Source organism: Piliocolobus tephrosceles, chromosome 2 (assembly GCF_002776525.5).
Source record: "Piliocolobus tephrosceles isolate RC106 chromosome 2, ASM277652v3, whole genome shotgun sequence".
NCBI classification, from domain to species: Eukaryota; Metazoa; Chordata; class Mammalia; order Primates; family Cercopithecidae; genus Piliocolobus; species Piliocolobus tephrosceles.
In genome coordinates, this window is record NC_045435.1 from 84,815,913 (window position 1) to 84,839,576 (window position 23,664).

The 23,664-nt window shown below is 40.8% G+C and overlaps 1 protein-coding gene across 2 annotated transcripts; it reads left to right on the forward strand.

Annotated features, from left to right (window-relative positions):
• The first annotated feature begins 22,591 nt into the window (after positions 1-22,591).
• Positions 22,592-23,262, forward strand: IQCF6 (IQ motif containing F6). Of its 2 annotated transcripts, none has more exons than XM_023195540.3 (2): positions 22,592-22,670; positions 22,832-23,262. In XM_023195540.3, the coding sequence occupies exons 1-2, from the start codon at positions 22,599-22,601 to the stop codon at positions 23,198-23,200; spliced, it is 441 nt and encodes a 146-aa protein (XP_023051308.2). In that variant the 5' UTR covers positions 22,592-22,598; the 3' UTR covers positions 23,201-23,262. The 2 variants fall into 2 exon arrangements, with proteins under 2 accessions (XP_023051308.2, XP_031790906.1); XM_031935046.1 differs by having other exon boundaries at positions 22,592-22,613.
• Positions 23,263-23,664: the final 402 nt, after the last annotated feature.

Genomic DNA, 23,664 nt, shown 5'->3' on the forward strand with positions numbered 1-23,664 from the left:
CCTAAGCCAGTTAAATAAACCTCACCCCCACCCTCAGCACAGACTACTCAGCCTTAGGTCACAGACAAATGCCTGCCCTGGGCCACAGAGCTTAGTCATGGATTTCAAGCTACACTAAGCTCAAAACTTTTGTTCAAAGATTTGTTCATTGATTCAAAAATTATTGAACCGTGCTATGTGTCAGGTACTGTTACTGGTATTTATTAAAGAAAAGAATAAAACAGGCAAAGCCCTCCCCACATAAAGGTCACATTCTGGTAAAAGAGACAGGCCAATATATGTGCCTTCCATGCCTTGGGAGAGATGATCATTTGTAGTCGACTGTGCTGCACTGACAAAGTATTTATGGATTGCGTTGTTTAGTTATAACAATGCTAAGCCTTACCAGCATAGGCAAGGGGACTAAAAAGATTTCCACAAAAACCCCTAGGCGAAACGCACAAGAAATCCTGGTGCTGATATTTTTCTCTCCCCTAGAGGGAGCTCCTCATCAGTCAAATTAAGATACCGTGGAAATGCTTTTAGAAAACAGATGTTTTGAAATGTTTCCTTCTTTATGTGATTCGGTTGCCAAAAGGCATGTGGCTCACTCATAACAACTCTCTCAGCCGAACACTTAAAACTTTGGAGATAGAATTTCCTCACCTACTTATTACTTACAAAATCATTGTATTGGTTTTGGACCCATTTGTTAAAAATGTAAAAATGCAACAACTTCTGACTGATTTATAGAACAACTGATTATCATTAGGGAATATGAAATTTTTTTCACCAGACTTCAATAAAAACCTTTGCTTAATTGGTGGATGCAACTGGAAAGTGAATGTCTTGAGTTGGAAGGCAGAACCAATCACGCCATCTTCCCTCTGCATTGCAGGTCTTTGTGAGGGTCTTTTCCAGTTTCGACAGCCATTACAACCAACACCCAGGAACTGAGTAAACTTCAGACCAACAGGTCACTGTAGGACAAAAGGTTAAACCCTGACTCTCCCATGCCTCCTCCTTCCCCAACAAAAAACATAAGAAGAAAAACTAACCACCTAGTAAAAAATCAACAGACGGTTCATAGAAAACAAAACAGCTGGAGAAAGAAAGACTCTGAACATATGCAAGCATGCTCAACTTACCCATAAAAAAAAAATAAAGAAGCAGATTGATAACAGGTCCTTTGTGTTGGCAAGGATAGAGAGAAACAGGCAGTATTATATGTTGCTGGTCAAAATGTAAACTGGCAAAATTTCTTTGGATAGCAATTTGACAATAGTCATCAAAACTGAAAATGCACAGACCCCTTGATCCAGCAATTCTGCTGTAGGAATTTTTCTAACAAAAAATTCCCAAAAGTTGGCACCCTCTTAATACTGAAATAAGATTAGAACAGTGCAAGAAGAGAAAACTATCAGCCAATCTGATTTATGAACACAGGTATAAATTTCAACAAACTGAATCCAATGGTGATTTCAAATAATGCTTGAATGAGTAGGATTTATTCCACAAATGCAAATATATTAGTCATTGATCTTAACTACAAACATAAACAGATTCATATTTATTTAAGCAAAATAGAAGTGTATTGAAACAATATTTAGTAGCTCACCAAATTGTCAGAAAGCCCAGGGACCAGGCTCAGAAAACAGGCAGATCAAAGAGAAGTTATGCACCCAGAACCACAGAAAGCATCATACCACAGAACCAGTCTGCTGAGGATTCCAGCACCAACACAGGGGGTGCTATCCTCATTCTCTGGATCCCAAACTGCAGACTGAAAATTCTCAGCACACAAATTTGATTGGCCAAACCTGGTCACATGTCTGTCCCAGCAGCCAGGGGAGCTGGGAAAGTGAGAAACTGGCATTTTCAGCTCTATAATTAGAGGCAGGCTGTTTCCCACCCAGATAGATAAGAAGGAGAGTCCCCAGACATGGGGAAGGGAATCAGGTGTGTTTGGGCTCAGAAAACAACACCCCCAAAGTATAACTCTTTGGCATACTAAGCACCTTGAATGAAAGGCCTCCCAAGCTGCCTCAGAATCAAGATCTCTGATCTTCCCTTGTTTCTCCCCTCCAAGTGCAGGTAGGGACTCTTCTCTGAAGGTCCTTTATCTGACTGAGTGAAGTTCTTTTAAAGAAACACAATTGCCTTCAATCCACTGTTTGAAATCAAATTAAAAAGGGATAGTTACTCACTGAAGAAGAAATTAAAGATCATCTGCATGAGCAGACTTTTCATCTGTTCTGAGGGCTGTCACCAAGAGACTTTATCTGCATAATAAGACAACCTTTGGCCGGTCACGGTGGCTCACTTCCTGTAATCCCAGCACTTTGGGAGGCCAAGGCAGGAAGATCACAAGGTCAGGAGTTCAAGATCAGACTGACCAACATGGTGAAACCCCATCTCTACTAAAAATACAAAAATTAGCCGGGCGTGGTGGCACGTGCCTGTAATCCCAGCTACTCAGGAAGCTGAGGCAGGAGAATCGCTTGAACCTGGGAGGCGGAGGTTGCAGTGAGCTGAGATAGCACCACTGCACTCCAGCCTGGGCGACAGAGCGAGACTGTGTCTCAAAAAAAAACCCCAAAAAACCCCCCACAACCTTTGTTTGCAATGCAGTTCCACCCCACACCTTCCTACAACTTATCACTACCCCTATCAGAGCCTAGAAGAACTTTGCCTTCAGCTATTGTTTGTGCTTCAGGCTCATTTATCCTTCTTAAAAATCATTTACCCTTCCTCTAAAATTGTCTACATTCTCCACCTTTCTCTCCCATATGAAGAGGGTATTTAAACTTCAATTATCTGACTTTTCTTTGAGTCTCATGCTTATATGATTCCCATGTGCTTGGAGCTAATACACTTGCTGCCTTTTCTCCTGTCTATCGTCAGTCTATTTCAGCAGATTCAATTATCAAAACTTCAGAGGGAAAGTTTAAACTTCCCTGAAGGTGTCCGGTAGCCTAAAATCTGGCTAAAGTCCACCACTGTGAGGAGGTTTCTGTGGGAAAAATATATTGATGTAATTTACCATATTAACAGATCAAAGAGGAAAACCGTGAAATCCTTCCTGCTTGAAGCTGCGTTTGCAAAAATTATAACTGAGAGAATTCTGACAGTGAAAGAGATCCGACCTAACTAACTCCATCTTGCTTCGAACCTCCAAGCTGTTCTTGTTCATTCCTGGGCATAGGCTGAACTAACTTTGGGAGGAATTTAGTTTGTAGTCCAACTTTGAAACAAAGATGGTAATAGCTCTTTCCCAAAACAAACCTCCTTCCTGCCTGGGGGGCTAGACTGCCTTTGCAGGACTAACAAATTAGCCACAAGATTAGAAATGATGGTTTAGGAGTCATGCAGCTAGAGGCTACAAGATTATGAACCTCCCCAAATTGTGCCTGGGGATAATATCACTATTGTAAAACCTAAGATCAGTGCTTGAAATATTTTCAGACCCCGTACATGATGGATCAGCTGACACCACCCAAACTAGTAAACTGGTTCATTTAGTCCTGTGGCCTCCCGACCCAGGAACTGACTCAGCACAAGAGAACAGCTTTGACTCCCTATGATTTCGTCTCCAACCTGACCAATCAGCGCTCCCCACTTTCTGATCCCCTACCCGCCAAATTATGCTTAAAACCCCTTATCCCCAAGCTTTCAGGGAGACTGATTTAAGTAATAGTAAAACTCAGGTCTCCCACACAGCCAGCTCTGTGTGAATTAAACTCTTTCTCTATTGCAATTCCCCTGTCTTGATATTGGCTCTGTCTAGACAGCAGGCAAAGAGAACCTACTGGGAGGTTACATGCTGTTATTAAAAAGAAAAGCATTTAATAAACATCTTGATTCAAAAAAACAATTAGCACACAAGAATGGAAGGAAATGTACTTAATTTGCTAAGGCTAGATAAAATGAAACTCCTGCAAATATCCTCACTGGTGGGAAAGCATAAGAAATATCCCCATTAAAGTCAGAGGGAAACATAGTGCCACTCCCCACAATGCTTTTCAATGCTGTTCTTGAGTCTTTGTGCAACAGCGGAAAGAAGGAAGGAAGGAAGGAAGGAAGGAAGGAAGGAAGAAGGAAGGAAGGAAGGAAGGAAGGAAGGAAGAAAAGGAAGTATCATGTTGGGGGAAAAAAACTACAAAGTTGTTGGTATTTATAACTGATATGGTCACCTACTTTAAAAACCCCAAAGAATCAACTAACAAATTATTAAAACTATGAAATGCAAGGAGAATGTGATTATTATTGTAAGAAATTTCAACATCAGTAGCCAAAAAGCAGGACAGGGGAATTGAATAAACAGTAATCATCAAGCAGTCATCAGCAGATATATACAGAACCTTATGTCTTTCAAACAGAGAATTGTCATTTATTTCATATGTCCACAGAATATTAACAAAGAACTGCCATGTACTTGGCCACTGAAGGAAGCTTAAAAACAAACAAAAAAAATAGAAATTGTATACATATTTTCAGTGATCATATCCAATACAATCAGAAACAAACAATTTAAAAATTAATAAAAGTCTTATCTCATTGGAAATTAAGAAAAATTCTTAATGGAAGGTGAAATCAAGATAAAATTGCAAACTACCCATAAAGCAATGAAAAAATAGACCACTTCCTAATAAAGCCTGGGCTTAGAGGGAATTTCACAGCCTCAAATGCCTTATTATGGAGGATAGATCCCCAAAATACACCTCAAAAATGTGGGAACTCATCCTAACAGTGAAAAAAGACAAAATAACATAAATGAAGACTAGGAAATAATAAAAGTTTGAATTAGTTAAATGGAAAACCAAGAAAAAAAGTTTAAGGAAAGATAAACTCAAAAGCTGTTTCTTTGAAAAACAAACAGACAAACAGATACACGCTCCAGTTCTCTTATAAACCAGATTAAAGAAAAAAAGAGGGTAAAAATATACAAGACAGAAAATGAGAACTGAGACTCAACTACAGATGTGGTAAAATTAAAATTATATTAAGGAGAACACTCTATGCAAATTTATGGCAAACCACATTTGAAAATATTGAGGGAATGGATGGTTTTCTAACAAAATCTAAATTACCAAAATCAATCCAAGAAAAAATAGAAAACTTGAATAGACCAATTACCAAGGAAGATTATATTTTTATATATTAAATATTGCCCTGGAAGAAATAGTTTCATAGCTGAGTTTTATCTAACCTTTAGAGATAAGATCATTCCAAAGATATTTAAACTATTCCACATAATAGAAAAAAGAAAAGAAATTCTCCAATTCATTTTATGAAGCCAGATTACACTTCATACCAAATCTGCTAAAGATAGCTCCTCCCCCAACAAAAAGATAGATCAGAGAGGTTGGCAAACATTTCTGTAAAGAGCCAAATAGTAAATATTTTAGGTTTGGGGGCCATACAGTCTCTTTTGCAAGTACTCAACTCTACCACTCACAAAAGCACTGTGAACAATATGTAAATGAATGAGTGCAGTAGTGTTCCAAATAAATCTTTATTTATGAACACTAAAATTTGTATTTGATATAATTTTCCATTGTTACAAAATACTACTCTTCTTTTAATTTTTTTCACAAACATTAAGAAATGCAAAAACCATTCTCAGGTCATGAGATGTACAAAAATGAGTTGTGGGCTGAATTTGGCCCAGGGGCAGTAATTGCTGACCTCTGCTATGACCCAATCTCAGTAATCAATACAGATGTCAACGTGAAAAAATTGAACATTACCAAGTAGAATCCAGCAATATGTCCAAAGAATAAGACAGTAAGAGTAAATAAGGGTTTTTCCAGGAATATTCAATAGCAGGAAGAATTAGTCATATGTCTTTACATCAACAATTTAAAGGGAAAACAAAAAGCCCCCCTGATCAACTCAATATATGCTGAAAATGCTGCTTATAAAGTTCAGCAGCCAATCTTAATAAAACTCTGAGAAAAACTAGAATAGAAAGAAACTGCTACAACTGAAGACTAGTTTGTTGATTTTTGTTTTTTTAAGGCAAGGAGCATTCTGAATGGTTTAAAAAAAAGGTGCAGTGGTGGGGTGGGGGAGCGGTGGCGGGGGAGGGGTGGTGGTGGCAGTCACAGTAGCTCTCGCCTGTAATCCCAGAGCTATGGAAGGCCTAGGAGGAAAGAGTGCTTCAGGCCAGGAGCTCAAGGATCTCACCACTGCACTCCAGCCTGGATGACAGAGCACCATTTCCATTAAAAAGCCATTTCCATTAAAATTAGGCACCTGACAACAATGCCTTCTACTATCACTATACATATTGCCGTGGTTCCACCAAATGCAACAGGATGGCAAAATGGAAACATTAGAATACATTTTGAAAAGAAGATAAAAATTACTTCTTTCTGATGCTGATATAATAATATACCCAGGATATACACCTACTATGTACCCATAAAAATAAAATACAATAATAAGGTACCTAGAAATTCCAAGAGAATCTAATGAAGACAAAATAGAGAAATTAATAGAGAATTTGGTATGTGGCCTAATAAAAAATAAATACACAAAAATCTATAGTATTTCTCTGTATTAACAATAGCCAAATGAAAAATGAATTGGATAAAATATCCATCCATAATAGTCAAAAAATCCCCACAACTGTTAAATACTTGGGAATCAATTAAATATGGAACCTGTATGAAGTAACCTGTAGGTCAAATTAAAAGACACAAAACAGGATCTGAAAAACGTCCTTGGATGGTAAGATTATTAACATATTTTCTAAGAGAAAGAATAGATTATGATAGCAAATATATAATGTATACAATCCCAAATAAAATACCAATGGATTTTTAATTATACAAAATGATACAAAGGCGTATCTCTTAAAATAAATATCCAGTTACCAAGAAATCATTAATAAAGAACAGCCAGGGATTCAGTGCCGTAGCTCACGCCTGTGATCCCAGCACTTTGGGAGGCCGAAGTGGGCAGATCATCTGAGGTCAGTAGTTTGAGACCAGCCTGGCCAACATGGTGAAACCCCGTCCCTACAAAACATACAAAAATTAGCAGGGCATGGTGGCATACACCTGTAATCCCAGCTACTCAGGAGGCTGAGGCAGGAGAATCGCTTGAACCAAGGAGACAGAGGTTGCAGTGAGCTGTTGTGCCACTGCACCCCAGCCTGGGTGACAGAGCGAGACTCCATCTCAAAAAAAAAAAAAAAAAAAAGAGAGAGAGAGAATAGACAGGGAGCACAGACTTAGCACTCTAAAGTAACTGTACTCCAAACAACAGGAATAGACATACAGATGATCAGAACAGAGTGGACAAACAAAAAGAAATAGACCCCAACTAATATGAAAATGTAATAAATGATAAAGATGGTATTTCAATTTTATGGGAAAATCACAGCTTCTTTAATAAATAGTGGGTCCATCTAGAAGAATAAAGTTGGACCCCTCATCTCTCAACACATGTCCACATTAATTTCTGGTAGACTAAAATCTAACTGTAAAATCAACCCCTGAGGTGGCTGACTCCCAATTCCCAGTCAACCGATTCCAGTACACTCTGGATGGCTCACCCTTGACAGGATGATCAGGCAACAAGATCTGGGCCAGGATAGCTCAGACCCTTCCAAGGGCCCTAAGGAGAGGGCACCTACTTTTTAAAGCCCTTGTTTCCAGTTCCTGGGATGTCCAACTTGGCTGTGTAGCAGCAGCAGGAGATCTCCAGCCAACAACAGCCAGGAGTTACCTGCCAGCCAGTGGACTGGAGCGAGTCCTTCCACACCCGAGGTATAGTCTACAACAGGGGTCCCCGAACCCCAGGCTAGGGACAGTAGCAGTCCATGGCCTGCAAGGAAAGGAGCCACACAGCAGAGGGTGAGCAGCAGGTGAGCATTACGGCCTGAGCTCTGCCTGCTGTCAGATCAGCTGCATTCGATTCTCATAGGAGCACAGCCCTATTGTGAACTGCGCATAGGGATCTAGGTTGCACGCCCTTATGAGAATCTTATGCCTGATGCTCTGATGTGGAATAGTTTCAGTTTCATCCCCTCTAACCCCGTCCATGGAAAAATCGTTTTCTATGAAACCAGTCTCTAGTGTCAAAAAGGTTGGAGACCACTGGTCTGCACCTTCCTGACACCAGCACACATCACCTGGCAGGCCTCCCATGGTGCAGAGCTCAGCAGACACAGGAGCCCTCCTCTTGTGACGTTACCTCATTTCCACATAGTGTCTCTCACTATAATTCTATGACCACGGATGTTGGGATACTAGTGCCAGAGTAACTGGGAGAGGAATTTGCCAGAGAGGGCAGCTCCAGGTGCAACCTTCCTCTGGGCCTTGGCTCCCTCGCTCTTGAGGTTAACAGAAGACAAACCTTTCTACCTGCTGCCTGCCCCCTGCCTGTTTTCTCTCTTTCACCTCAAGGCTCTAGCTGATGGGCATAGTTTCTCCCAGATGTCCTAATTAACTTTCTTGATGTTTTCCTTTCCTCCCTTTTACTAGATTTTATCTGTAATCAGTATTTCCCTCTCCACAAAGTTTGAGACAATACTGTATGACCTGTAGGTTTGGGAGAACTTTCTAGACCAGAGAGGAAACACAAAAGCTAGGAAAGAAAAGAGATATGTTTGGCCGGGTGCGGTGGCTCATACCTGTAATCCCAACACTTTGGGAGGCAAAGGTGGGCGGATCATGAGGTCAGGAGATCAAGACCATCCTGGTTAACATGGTGAAACCTCTTCTCTACTAAAAATACAAAAAATTAGCCTGGCGTGGTGGCACGCACCTGTAGTCCCAGTTATTAGGGAGGCTGAGGTAGGAGAATTGCTTGAACCCAGGAGGTGGAGGTTGCAGTGAGCTGAGATTGTGCCACTGCACTCCAGCCTGGGCCACAGAGCAAGACTCCATCCCAAAAGGAAAAAAAAAAGAAAAGAAAAAGAAAAAAAGATATGTTTGACTGAAATGCTTCATTGGCAAAAGATACTTTCATAAGCAACAGTTAAAAAAAAAAGCAGAAAGGAAAATTGCAAAACAAATGACAGATAAGCAGTTTGAATGAATGCCTGTAGAGTTGTCCCGGATGACAAAACTACAACCCAATAGAAAAATGGTCAAAAGAATATAAATACAAGGGCAAATATATATGAGATTGGTGCACAAGTAATTGCAGTTTGCCATTGAAAGTAATGGCAAAAATAGGCCAGCTGCAGTGGCTTATGCTTGTAATCCTAGCACGTTGGGAGGCCAAGGTGGGCGGATCACCTGAGGTCAGGAGTTCGAGATCAGCCTGGCTAACATCATGAAACCCCATCTCTACTAAAAATACAAAAATTAGCCAGGCATGGTGGTGGATGCCTGTAATGCCAGCTACTCAGGAGGCTGGGACATGAGAATCGCTTGAACCTGGGAGGTGGAGGTTGCAGTGAGACGAGATCGTACCACTACCCTCTAGCCTGGGCAACGGAGTGAGCCTCCGTCTCAACATAAAAAAGTAATGGCAAAAACCGCAATTACTTTTGCACCAACCTAATATTATCAATGAACATATGAAAGTATCCCCAATCCTTCCAGTAGCAACAGAAATGTAAAATAAAGTTACTATGAGATATTACTTTATACCCTTTAGATTAAAAAGAATCTGTAAGTGTGATAATGCCTACTGTTGTCAGAGATGCATGGTGTTCTCATACACTATGGTTGGTGGAATTATAACTTTTTAAGGGGCAGTTTGGCATCATCTGTTAAAATTTAATAGACCCACACCCTTCATACCCTTTGGCCCAGAAGTCACACTTTCCTATGAGAAACTCTGAGTGATAGCATTTCATGTGTGTGATGACACACAGGAAAGACATTTGTGCCACACAATAGGTAGTGGCAAATAAAAACAATGAACAAAAGAATACTCATGGGTAAGGAAATGGATGAATAAATAGTGGTACTTCCATTCCTTGGAGTATTAATTCTCAATGAAAAGAATGGTTAGATCTATACCAGCTGATTTGGTGATATTTTCACAACATATTGTGTTCTCTTTGGCCAAAGGCCATGCATGCAATGTGTACTATCTATGGATGGAAATATCCTCCTCTTCAGAAAAAAGCACCATCAAAGCCTTTGCACAATGCACCCTCAAGGACCTTCAGTGATTACTTATAACCTGTGATTTCAGTAGTCCATCCCAACAATGTAAACATAGCCTGCTCAGAGCCTTCCAAAGGTATTGGACCACAGTAGGCCCCCAATGCCCCATCTTCCTGTTTTGAGTTGCTACCTGGGAAGTATACTTGTCTTGGAGGAGAGGAGGTGCTAAAATTGGTAGACATCAATGTCAGGAGATGATAACCTAGTCTTGGAGATGGAAATGCCTCCAATGATAGCACCCAGCCCAAGACGATGTGGGACCTTGCTACACAGAATATGACAGTGCCTCAGCCCAAGACAACAGGGGACAGCACCACATTTACCTGACCTGGACCCTTGGCCATGACAGTGTCCAGGAAGATAAGACAACAGATGACTGACAACCCCTGCACCCCCATCTAGGACTTGGTTACAAAACTCAAAAGTTGCCTTTCTAAGTTCCCTGATGAGAAGGAACCTTTGAAAGGGCATTTTACCAAGCTAGTGCATTCCCTGTCACGAAGTCTCCTGGCTTACATTATTGCCTGTGATTCTACCAATTGGCCCATGATACTGGCCAGACCACTGTTGACTCTTGTCACCAACTGTGGCAGGCTAAGTCATGTGTGCTTACCCACACCTCACTGGAGTCTCAACTAACCTAACCATCCCCTGTCTGGCCACACCTCCAACATTGAGATGGACTGAGTTCTGGGTCCTCCAGGATGGGAGACATTTTGACGTCTGTTGGGATAATTATGTTTCTACCACTGCTGCCCCACCTACAACTTCACCACTTTCTCCCCTGACACCTTAGACACATTCTTTGAGGTCTCCCCAAATGCAGGATCATCCACACCATCAGAGATCAGACCACCCCTCTACTACCACCTCCCCTTACAAGCCTAATAGTCCCAATATTTTAACACAGTGGGCTGAAATCAGAGCCAAGCTTCTCAGGAGATGTAATTGTTGGGCCTGTTAATATACCACACCAAAGCTGTTCCCGGAGCTACTCTAATTCCCCCTGATTTGGAACAATTACCAGCACTACAGATATCACTCTCTCTTGCTAACATAAAACCCAAAATTACAGCCCAACTGCTCGGCATCCAAGGCATACACGTTTTTATTTGCCCCTCCAGAACCCCAGGCAGGGATTGTGTTTACATATCTGCCCCAGATTTAACATGACTTGGAGACACTTGGGAGCTCACTGTCACTTCACTTCTTGGGGCCTACAGGTAACATAGCCCATTTTCAGGTTCTCTAATTCATCCAAGGGGTATACCATGGTCCTGTGAAACCTGGGACTCATTACATGACTCCTGATTCCCACAGCCCACTTCTGCCTCCCTTTATGCAAGGGGAACAACAGGGCCCAGACCCAAATCTGTAACTTCAAATGTGACCTACTTGTATTAGTTCATTTTCACGCTGCTAATAAAGGCATACGTGAAACTAGGAACAAAAAGAGGTTTAATTGGACTTACAGTTCCACATGGCTGGGGAGGCCTCATATTCTTGGGAGTGAAAGGCACTTTTTACATGGTAGGGGCAAAAGAAAAATGAGAGAGAAGGAAAAGCGGAAACTCCTGATGAACCCATTAGATCTTGTGAGACTTATTCACTATCACAAGAATAGCACAAGAAAGATCAGCCCTGATGATTCAATAACCTCCCTCTGGGTTCCTCCTACAACATGTGGGAATTCTGGGAGATACAATTCAAGTTGAAATTTGGGTAGGGACACAGCCAAACCATATCATCCCACCCTTGGACTCTCCAGATCTCATGTCCTCACATTTCAAAACCAATTATGCCTTCCCAACAGTCTCCCAAAGTCTTAACTCATTTCAGCATCAATCCAAAAGTCCACAGTCCAAAGTCTCACCTGAGACAAGGCAAGTCCCTTCCACCTAATGAGCCTGTAAAATCAAAAGCAAGCTAGTTACTTCCTAGATATAATGAAGGTAAAGGTATTGGGTAAATACAGCTGTTCCAAATGGGAGAAATTGGCCAAAACAAAGGGGTTATAGGGCACATGCAAGTCCAAAATCCAACAGGGCAGTCAAACTTTAAAGCTCCAAAATGATCTCCTTTGAGTCCAGATCACACATCCAGATCACACTGACGCAAGAGGTGGGTTGCCACGGTCTTGGGCAGCTCTGCCCCTGTGGCTTTGCAGGGTACAGCCTCCCTCCTGGCTGTTTTCACAGTCTGGTTTTGAGTGTCTGTGGTTTTTCCAGGCAAACAGTGCAAGCTGCCAGTGGATCTACCTTTCTGGGATCTAGAGGATAGTGTCCCTCTTCTCATAGCTCCACTAGGCAGTGCCCCAGTAGGGGCTCTGTGTTGGGGGTCCAACCCCACATTTCCCTTCTGCACTGCCCTAGCAGAGGTTCTCCATGAGGGCCCCACCTCTGCAGCAAACTTGTGCCTTGGCATCCAGGCATTTCCATACATCTTCTGAAATCTAGGCAGAAGGTCCCAAACCTCAGTTCTTGACTTCTGTGCACCCACAGGCTCAACACCATGTGGAAGCTGCCAAGGTTTGTGGCTTCCACCCTCTGAAGCCACAGTCTGAGCTGTACATTGTCCCCTTTCAGCCATGGCTGGAGTGCCTAGGACACAGGGCACCAAGTCCCTAGGCTGCACACAGCATGGGGACCCTGGGCCCAGCCCACAAAACCACTTTTTCCTCCTGGACCTCCAGGCCTGTGATGGGAGGGGTTGTCGTGAAGTTCTCCATCATGGCCTGAAGACATTTTCCCCATAGTCTTGGGGGTCAACATTAGACTCCTTGCTATTTATGCAAATTTCTGCAGCCAGCTTGAATTTCTTCTCAATAAATGTTTTTTTTTTTCCACTGCATCATCATGCTGCAAATTTTCTGAACTTTTATGATCTGTTTTCCTTTTAAAATAGAATGCTTTTGACAGCACCCAAGTCACCTTTTGAATGCTTTGCTGCTTAGAAATTGCCTCCGCCGGGTACCCTAAATCATCTCTCTCAAGTTCAAAATTCCACAAATCTCTAGGGCAGTGGCAAAATGCTGCCAGTCTCACTAAAACACAACAAGAATCACCTTTGCTCCAGTTCCCAGCAAGTTCCTCATCTCCATCTGAGACCACCTCAGCCTGGACCTTATTGTTCATATCACTATCAGCATTTTTGGCAAAGCCATTCAACAAGTCTCTAGGAGGTCCCAAACTTTCCCATATTTTCCAGTCTTCTGAGTCCTCCAAACTTTCCCAATCTCTGCCTGTTACCCAGTTCCAAAGTCACTTGCACATTTTCAGGTATCTTTTCAGTAATGCCCCACTCTACTGGTACCAATTTACTGTATTAGTTCATTTTCATGCTGCTGATAAAGACATACCTGAAACTGGGAAGAAAAAGAGGTTTAATTGGACTTATAATTCCACATGGCTGGGGAGGCCTCACAATCATGGCAGGATATGAAAGGCACTTCTTACATGGTGGCAGCAAGAGAAAAATAAGAGAGAAGCAAAACCAGAAACCCCTGATAAATGCATCAGATCTCTTGAGACTTATTTGCTATCCCCTGATAAACACATCAGATCTCTTGAGACTTATTCACTATCATGAGAATAGCACAGGAATGATTGGCCCATTACCTCCCCCTGGGTCCCTCCCACAACACGTTGGAATTCTAGGAGATACAATTCAAATTGACATTTGGGTGAAGACATAGTCAAGCCATGTCAATACCTAATGTCTTTGGACCCTCCCTTATATTCAAGTAGCCAAGACCCCTTGGTTCCCAGTCAGACCACATTCATTCTGACAAAGGTGAGCTATTTTTATTCCCATACTCTTAGGAGCAGGACTATTCACCAGCAGGAACCATAATGAGTACTGCTACTGTAACACAGCAACAGATCATTCAGGTCAATACAAACTTGTCAGCTATGCTGGCCCAACACATAAATCTGATATAGCACAGTCTCACCCTGGTGCAACTATCACATGACTCTCTAACCTAGATGGTATTAGATAATCACCTCACCCTAGATTAGTTCCTGGTCAGAGCAGATGGGAGGGAGTCTGTGCCATCTAAGAAGCAACCTATTGCATGTATATAAATAATTCTGACCAAGTATAAACAAATCTAAAGGCCATGACCCAACAAGTACAGGTTATTCTGTGAGCTTACCCAGTTTTATAACATTTCCTCTCTGACTCTGAGTAAAATATTTGACCCATTCACTTGGCTTGACCCTACACAGTAGGGTGGATGGCTGCACATGGGATTTCAGATCATAGTGGGTGTCTTCATATTGCTTGTCTATTTATGCTCATCAAATGCCTTAGTAAGTACCTGACCCAGATTTTTCTGGTAACTCTTAATCTCTCCATTATTCAAACAGTTTCTGTTGCTATGCATAACATCTTAATTAATGCCTAGGCATCATGGGGTCAGCCTTAATCTCTCACTTCTGGCTAATCTTCAGGCTCTAAACAGAAGGTGAAGGCTAATGCAGAGTTATAAAGTATGCAGAGAGTTACAGATGTGCCTCCAAACTTACACAGGTCCCTTCTGCAAATACTTGGAGTTTGGGAGGTATTTTTCCTTTTTTTGTTTTGTTTTGTTTCATTTTTCCTTTTGGTTCCAGGTACCTAAGTAAATCTCTGTTGAGTCACAAGCTGACCACTAAGCTAACAGAAAAACACATAAGTAACCACATAAAACTGAGAATGCAGACTTTACAAAATTAGTTTAGAACAGTTAGTAAACAAACAAACAGCAACACATACAATTAGCAGCAATAGCACATTCTGGAGAAGGAAGATAATCTGATTTCCCGAGTTGCTACATTATAACATTCAAAACATCAAGTTTTCAACAAAAATTTATAAGGCAAGAAACACGAAATCATGGTCTACACATAGCAGGGGGGAAAATGAAGTAATAAAAATTACCCATGAGGAAGCCCAGACATTGGACTTACTACACAAAGACTTTAAAGCAACTATTTTAAATATGCTCAGGGAGCTAAGGAAAACCATGTACAAAAACTAGAGGAAAACCTGAGAACTATGTCTTAGTAAATAGAGAATATCAATAAACAGGTAGAAATCGTGAAAGGGAACCAAATAGAGATGCTGAAGTTGAAAAGTACAATAACTGAAATGAAACATTCATTACAGGGGTTCAATAGCATATATGAACAGGCAGAAGAAGCAATGAAGATAGGTTGATTGAGATTACCTAGTTTGAAAAGCAGAAAGAAAAACTGAAAAAGAAATTACGACATTCCCAGATGAGCAAAAACTGAGATAATGCATTGCTAGTAGACCACCTGCCCTTTAAGAATGGGTAAAGGAAGTCCTCTGGCTGAAATGAAAAGACACTAGACAATAACTAATATTAGACAAAATAGAGTGTAAGACAAAAAATTGTTCCAATAGACAAAAGCATTATATAATGGTGAGTCAATCCATTAATACATAATAATTATAAACATATATGTACCTAACAAGTGCCCCAAAATATAAGAAGTAAAAACTGACCCAGATAAAGGGAGAAATAAACAATTCAACAACAATAGTTGGAGACTTCAACATCCCACTTTCAATAATGGATAGATGATCACCTAGATAAAAGAAAAGCTGAACAATGAGCTCACTTGGACTCGGGAAGGGGAACATCACACACTGGGGCCTATCATGGGGAGGGGGGAGGGGGGAGGGATTGCATTGGGGAGTTATACCTGATATAAATGATGAATTGATGGGTGCTGACGAGTTGATGGGTGCAGCACACCAACATGGCACATGTATACATATGTAACCTGCACGTTATGCACATGTACCCTAGAACTTAAAAGTATAATAAAAAAAAAAAGAAAAGCAAGGAAATAGAATATTTGAACATTAATACACAGCAACTAGACTTATCAGACCTATTTAGAGTACTCATCCAATAGCAGAATACCCATTCTCTTTAAGTACACACAAAATATTCTCCAGGATAGACCACATGTTAGGCCACAAAACAAGTCTCAATAAATTGAAAATGATTGAAATCATAAAAATATCTTCTCTGATCATAGAAATCAACAATAGAAGGAAATCTGGAAAATTCACCAATTTGAGGAAATCAGCAACACACTTTTAAACAACTGATGGGTCAAATAATAAATCACAAAAAAATAGAATTTACTTTCATATGAATGAAAATAAAAGCACAATGTGCAAAAACCTGTGGAATGCATAAAAAGCAGTGTCAGAAGGAAATTTATAGCTGCAAATGGCTACATTCATTAAAAAAGGAGAAAGATCTCAAATTAACAACATAGCCTTCTACCTCAAGAAATTAGAAAAAGAAGAGCATTCTACCTTCAGAAACTAGAAGAAGAGCAAACTAAACACAAAACCAACAGGAGAGAAATAATAAGATTATAGCAGAGATAAACTAAATAGAAAATTAAAAAAAAACTACAGATCAACAAAACCAAAAGTTGATTCTTCAAAAATATCAACAAAATTTGGCAAACCTTTAGCTACAGTAAACAAGCAAAGAGATAGAAGGCTTAAATTATTAACATTAGAAATGAAAGTGGGAACATTACAGAAACAAAAAAGATTATAAAATAATACTATGAACAATTGTATATCAACAAATTAGATACCCTAGATGAAATGGGCAAATTCCTAGAAACACATAAACTACCAAAACCAACTGAAGAAGTATTAGAAAATCTGAATAGCTCTATAACAAGTAAAGAGATTGAATCAGTAATCAAATAATTTCCAATAAAGAGAAATCCAGGACCGATTGTCTTCACTGGTGGATTTTATCAAACATTAAAGGAAACCAACAACGATTCTTCTAAAATTCTCCCAAAAAACAGAGGAATAGGGGGCACTTTTTAACTAATTTATAGAGGCCAGTATTACCCTGTTACCAAACCCAGACAAAGACACTGTAAGAAACTAAAGAGTGATATCCCTTATGAATGAATATAGATGCAAAAATCCTCAAAAAATACTAGCAACTCAAATCCAATAGCATATTAAAAGGATTATACACTATAACCTACTGGGATTTAGCCCAGCAATGCAAAGGAGGTTCAACATACAAAAATCAATGTAATACATCATATTAGCAGATTAAAGGGGGGAAAACACACTGTTATCTCAATTGATGCAAAAAAAGAATTTGACAAAATCCTACACTCTCTCATGATAAAAAGACTAAATAAACTAGGAATAGAAGGGAACTTTTCCAACCTGCTAAAGATCATCTATGAAAAACCCACAATGAGCATCATACTTAATGGCGAAAGATTGAAAGCTTTTTCTCTAAGATCAGGAGCAAGATAATGATGTCTGCTTTCATCACTGCTATTCAACACTGTACTGGAAGTTCTAACCAGGGCAATTAAGCAAGAAAGAAAATTAAAATGCATACATATTGGAAAGGAAGAAGTAAAACTAGCCGGGCACAGTGGCTCATGCCTGTAATATCAGCACTTTGGGAGGCTGAGGCAGGAGGATCACCTGAGTCCCGGAGTTTGAGACCAGTCTGGGCAATATAATGAGACCTTGTCTCTACAAAAATCATAAAAAAGTAATCCCAACACTTTGGGAGGCGGAGACGGGCTGATCATGAGGTCAGGAGATCGAGACCATCCTGGCTAACACTGTGAAATCCCATCTCTACTAAAAATACAAAAAACAAAAACAAACAAACAAACAAAAACTAGCTGGGCGTGGTGGCGGGCACCTGTAGTCCCAGCTACTCGGGAGGCTGAGGCAGGAGAATGGGGTGAACCTGGGAGGCGGAGCTTGCAGTGAGCTGAAATCCGGTCACTGCACTCCAGCCTGGGCGACAGAGTGAGACTCTGTCTCAAAAAAAAAAAAAAAAAAAAAAAAAATCTTAAAAAATTAGCCAAGCATAGTGGTGCGCCCCAACTACTCAGGAGGCTGAGGTGGGAGGATTGCTTCCAGGAGGCGGAGGGTACAGTGGGCTGAGATTGCACAACTGCACTCCAGCGTGGGCAACATAGTGAGACTCTGTCTCAAAAAAATAAAAGAAAGAAAGAAAGAAAGAAAAGAAAACTATTTGTTTTCAGATAACATGACCTTACATACATAAAGACATAAAGAAAATCCTAAAGAATCCACAACAAAATCTATTAGGGTTAAAAAACTAATTCATCAAAGTTGCAGGATATAAGATCAACATGAAAAACCATGTGTATTTCTACACACTAGGAGTTAACAATTCAAAAATGAAATTAAGAAAACAATTCCATTTGTAATAGCATCAAAAAGAATAAAATACTTAGGAATAAATTTAACCAAGCAGGTGAAAGACGTGTACAATGAAAACTACAAAACACAGTAGAAAGAAATTAAAGATGTAAGTGGAATGGAAAGATACTCCATGTTTGTGTGTTGGAAGACTACTCCCCAAATTAATCTACAGATTTACTGCAATCCCTGTCAAAATTCCCACTGCCTTTTTGTGCAGAAATGAACTAGCTAATCTTAAAGTTCATATGGAATTGCAAGGGTCTATGAATAGACAAAATGATCTTGAAAACAAAAAACAAAGTTGGAGGACTGACACTTTTCATTTCAAAAGTTGCTACAAAACTACCATAATCAAGACAGTGTGGTATCTATCCTGGCATTAGGATAGATATATAGATTGACAGACTAGAACTGAGAGACCAGAAATAAAAATCAAGTGTACACCTATGTTCAACTGATTTTCAACAAGGGTACCAAGACCCAGGGGAAAGAATAGTCTCTTCAACACAGGTGCTAGGACAACCGGATAACCCCATGCAAAGAATGAAGTTGGATTCTTTCCTCAACATATACAAATGTTAATTTAATATTGATCTAATACCTAAATGTAACCAATAAAACTACAAAACCCTTACAATAAAACTCACAGGTAAGTCCTCATGATCTTGGGTTTGGCAATGAGTTACTAGCTAGGATGGCAAAGCACAAGCAACAAAGAAGAAAATAGATAAGTTGGACTTGATAAAATTGAAACAAAGAACATTATGAAAAAAATGAAAGGACAACTTACAGAATGGAGAAAATATTTTCAAATCATATATCTGATAAAGGTCTCCTTCCCATCATATATAAAGAATTCCTACACCTCAACCACAAAAATACAAATAAGCCAATTAAAGCAGGCAAAGGACTTTAACAGACATTTCTCCAAGGAAGGTACACAAATGACCAACACGTGCAGGAAAAGATACTCAATGTCATTGGTCTTGGGGAAATGAAAATTGTAATTACAATGAGATACCACTTCACACTCAAGATGGCTATCATTTTTCAAAGGAAAATAATAAGTGTTGGTGAGGATGTGAGAATGAAAAATGGTTCAGCTGCATGAAAAACAGTTTTGTGCTTCCTCAGAAAGTTAAACACATAATTACCATACGACCAAGCAATTTCACTCCTATGTATATACCCAAAAGAATTGAACAGGTGTTCAAATACTTATACAAGAATGTTCACAGCAGCACTGTTCACAGTCACCAAAGAGTGGAAACAGCTCAAATGCCCATCAACTGATGAATATATAAACAAAATGTAGTACATCCATACAGTAGAATATTATTCAGCCATAAAAAGGAATGAAGTACTGATACATGGTACAACATGGATGACCCTTGAAAACGTTAGGCCTAGTGAAGGAAGCCAGACACAAAAGGCCCTATATTGTATGATTCCATTTACATGAAATGTCTTTTATAGGCAAATCCATGGAGGCTAAAAGCAGATTAGTGACTGCCAGGGACTAGGGTGGGAAAAAGTAATGGGGAATGACTGCTTAATGGGTACAGGGTTTCTTTTTGAAATTAGATAAAATTAGAAGCTGGAATTTTAAAATGGTTAAAATGATGAATTTTATGTTACATGATTACTTTAATTAATTAAAAAAGATACACAGAAACACATTAAAAACAGTATTATGCATTTTTTAGGTATATGGATGTAGTGTGTTTATAAATGCACAGTTAAAAACAAGAAAGATAAATGCGTAGCTAGTTGTCCAGGATACCCTCCAAGCTGGAACCAGTAATAATGCAGAGGAGGAAACATTGATCGCCAAGGTAAATTTTGAAATGCACAAATTTTTACAAGAATGTATTTTACATGTTTAATTAAAAGTAAGTTATTTTATTAGAAAATTTACATCAGTATATACATGGTATAAGGTCTGAAAGTAGCTCTGGGGAAAAATTTCATGGGAAATTCCCTTTCTACCTTGTATGTGTCTGCATATTGAAATTTTGACAATAGACATGTACTACATTTATAATCAGAAAAAATATATATCAAGCAACAGGAAAAGAACAGGAAGCTGGAGAAGAAGTAGTGAGGAAATAGAGACCGAGGACCATGCTCCGTGAAAACTTAGTAAGACTCAGAGAGTTTGTCTTACCCCCACCCCCATCTGCTGCCACTTTCAACTGCAAAACTGTGAACTCTGGCAGGATTTTCCAGAGACAGCCAAGAAGATAGCAAAGTTACGGTATTATGGTAACTCCCAACCAGGCCAAAATAGGGGAGAAATGGTGGAGTGTGGCATCTTGACCATGGCAACCTGGCCTGGATGGCTGAGCCCCCAGAACACTGGCCACTAAGTGATCCCTTCTGTAGGGGTGGATGCCTGATGCCAGGACTGACAAAGTGAAGGCCCTTGAGATGGCTGGTTCCAGCACTTTGTTCACCCAGATTGGCAATCATTAAGGGAAGCAATAGGATCCACTATTTTGAGGACTTTAAACATGCTTGGTTTACCAAGTTTGCTTGGTTCACAGTAGGGCCAGAACCTGTAAGACACCTAGATGAGCAGTGCCATAGCAATGATACGAGGCAGCAGGATCCTCAAAAACATATAAACAGAAGCCATGAACAGTGTGTGGCCCTGCAAGCTGTGGGCACCCAGTGAACCTTTCTTAAAGGAAAATGGATAATGAAATGCATGCTAAAGCCAGAGCCAAAATGGCCTCCCAGATCTCAAAGGACTCCCAGCATCTCTGAATCACCTGAGTGTGCAGTTCCAGTGCTAATTCTGAATCCTAGAAGCACAGCTTTTTGTGAGCTCCCAGGAGATCTGCTTGCACAACTGCATTCTTACAGTGAGGCAGGACAGATCCAGGTTTTGTGGCACCTAAAACATATGATTTAGAAAGCCTACTTTTTAAGAAAAGCACACAAAATTACAGATGTCAAATTAGTATTTATTTAAGATGAGAAAAGAAATTACAACAAATTACACATTTTTTAAGTTGATAAATACATCAAACATAACATAATATTTATATGAATTGACTGACCCACCTCTATATTTTTCTACATTTCAGCTGCATAACCTTTTAATGTTTCTTCATAGGATGATTTTACAACCACATTGTCTACAGAAACATTCTTATGATTGACATTTGGTATGCATAAAGCATGTGATTTTTCACACTGACTTCCACGTTGTTTACAGTAGCTGGAATTTCACGAAATTCCCACCAAGGGAAGAAATAAGCATGAAGTATTTCAAATTGTATCATTGCATTGTCAAGTATATTCCTGACAAGAGAGAACTTCAATTTTAATCAGGCATCAATGAGACTTGAATCTTCCACTTATAGTTTTACACATCTAATAACAGGAAGAATTTTCCACAGACTGGCTTCTGGTTCCATATTTTTCACACTACTTTTCCTCCCCTGTGCAAATACTTTTGGTGCCAGCACTGGAAGACACATTCTTATCAGGATAGCAGCGCTTCTGTTCCCGCATCTTCACACCATGAGCAAGGTGAATGAACACAGCAACAGCAGAATGGCTAGCAAGGATTTATGTGTTCCCAAGGGTGACTGCAAACCACATAAATCTATGCTGTTAAACTGAGTCTATCCCAACTCAGACTTTCCTTAGTCTCATTGCAAAAGAGGCTACCATTCCCCACCACTCAACAGGAGGTGAGTGACAGAGGGAGTAAGAGGGAAGAGAAACAGAGGTCCTCTCCAATTGCCGCTGAAATATCTTGCTTTCACAGATTTTACCCCAAAATATACAGCTCTATAAACACGTTCCTCGGGCCCTGACAGGTGCCCTGACACTTAAGCTTCAGGAAATCTATACTGGCTATGAGTAGGCTTAAAGTAAAACTCCTTACTTGTAGGTAAGCTGCATGACTCTCTCTTCACTGTCATCAGGAGGAATGGGAATGCCACTGGGGCTGTGAAATTAACTGAAGTCAAGAGATAATGGTAGGCTCCCACAGTGGTGGTAATCAATAAAGCAAAAGAGATGCAAGCAAGAGAAGAGGAGAGAGAGATGTGGTTAAAATGTGCGCAGACAGGACCTGATGGGGTGGAGTCTGATGTACAGGTGGGCGGAGTCCAATGATGGAGGTGTGACTAACAGTTGAGGGTGGGGCTAAAGACTAGGGTGGCCTAAATAATAGATAAGTGGACCCTAAGGACCAAGGCCATGGACACGCGAAATGTGAGTAAGGCCCTTGCAGGAGGGATTTGCCTGATGGGTAATGAACAGTGTCTAAAGGCGAGGGGGGAATTGGAAACAAGATGGATGGGCCCTAGAAACAAGAAGTCAGGGGCACCTGGGCCAGGCCTTCTTTCCTCCCAAGATCAGAGGTGGGGATAGGAACAGGAAGGGAGGGTCCCCCATTGAGCCTTTCCCTGTTTTTTCTTCCCCCCAATCAGTTAGAGAAGACAGCCATAAAGATTCAGTCATGGTGGCGTGGCAACATGGTGCGCCGGACATTACTGCATGCAGCACTCAGAGCCTGGGTCATCCAGTGTTGGTGGAGGTCGATGCAGGCCAAGATGTTGGAGCAAAGACGGCGCCTGGCACTAAGACTCTATACCTGCCAGGAGTGGGCAGTGGTGAAGGTGCAGGCACAGGTTCGAATGTGGCAGGCCCGCAGGCGGTTCCTCCAGGCACGCCAAGCAGCCTGCATCATCCAGTCTCACTGGCGCTGGCATGCCAGCCAAACCCGAGGCCTGATCCGGGGCCACTATGAGGTCAGAGCCAGCCGGCTGGAGCTTGACATCGAAATCCTCATGACCTAGGGCTCTGACAGAGCCAAGGAGGCTGGATCTCTCTTCCAATAAAGACCTTCACTGACCACACACTTGCTCTTTGGAGATTAGACTCATGGAGGAGGGTTCAGCCCCTGACTTTTCTGCCTTCCCCCTAGAAAGATTCCCTGGTATGTTCTAGAGCCCCTATCCTCAGGTCACCAACCCTAGGCCCCTGTTCCTAACAGCATACCTGGCCAGTCTTGCATCCAAGAGAGACCCCAGGGCCCAGGTCAAGCACTGATGCCTCAGTCTACCTGATTTTGGCCCCTTCCACAGTAGGAGTAGGCATTGGGCTTTAGTTTCCTGCAGCCCCTGTCCAGGCATCTCCATTCAGATCAGAAGATCAGAGAATCTGGCTGCAGCCAGGGCCAGCTGCGAAGGCCAGGATTCAACAGGCCTGTGCTTGGCAGGGCCCTCAGGGCCGGCAGAGTGCATGGCAGGAAGCCAGAAAG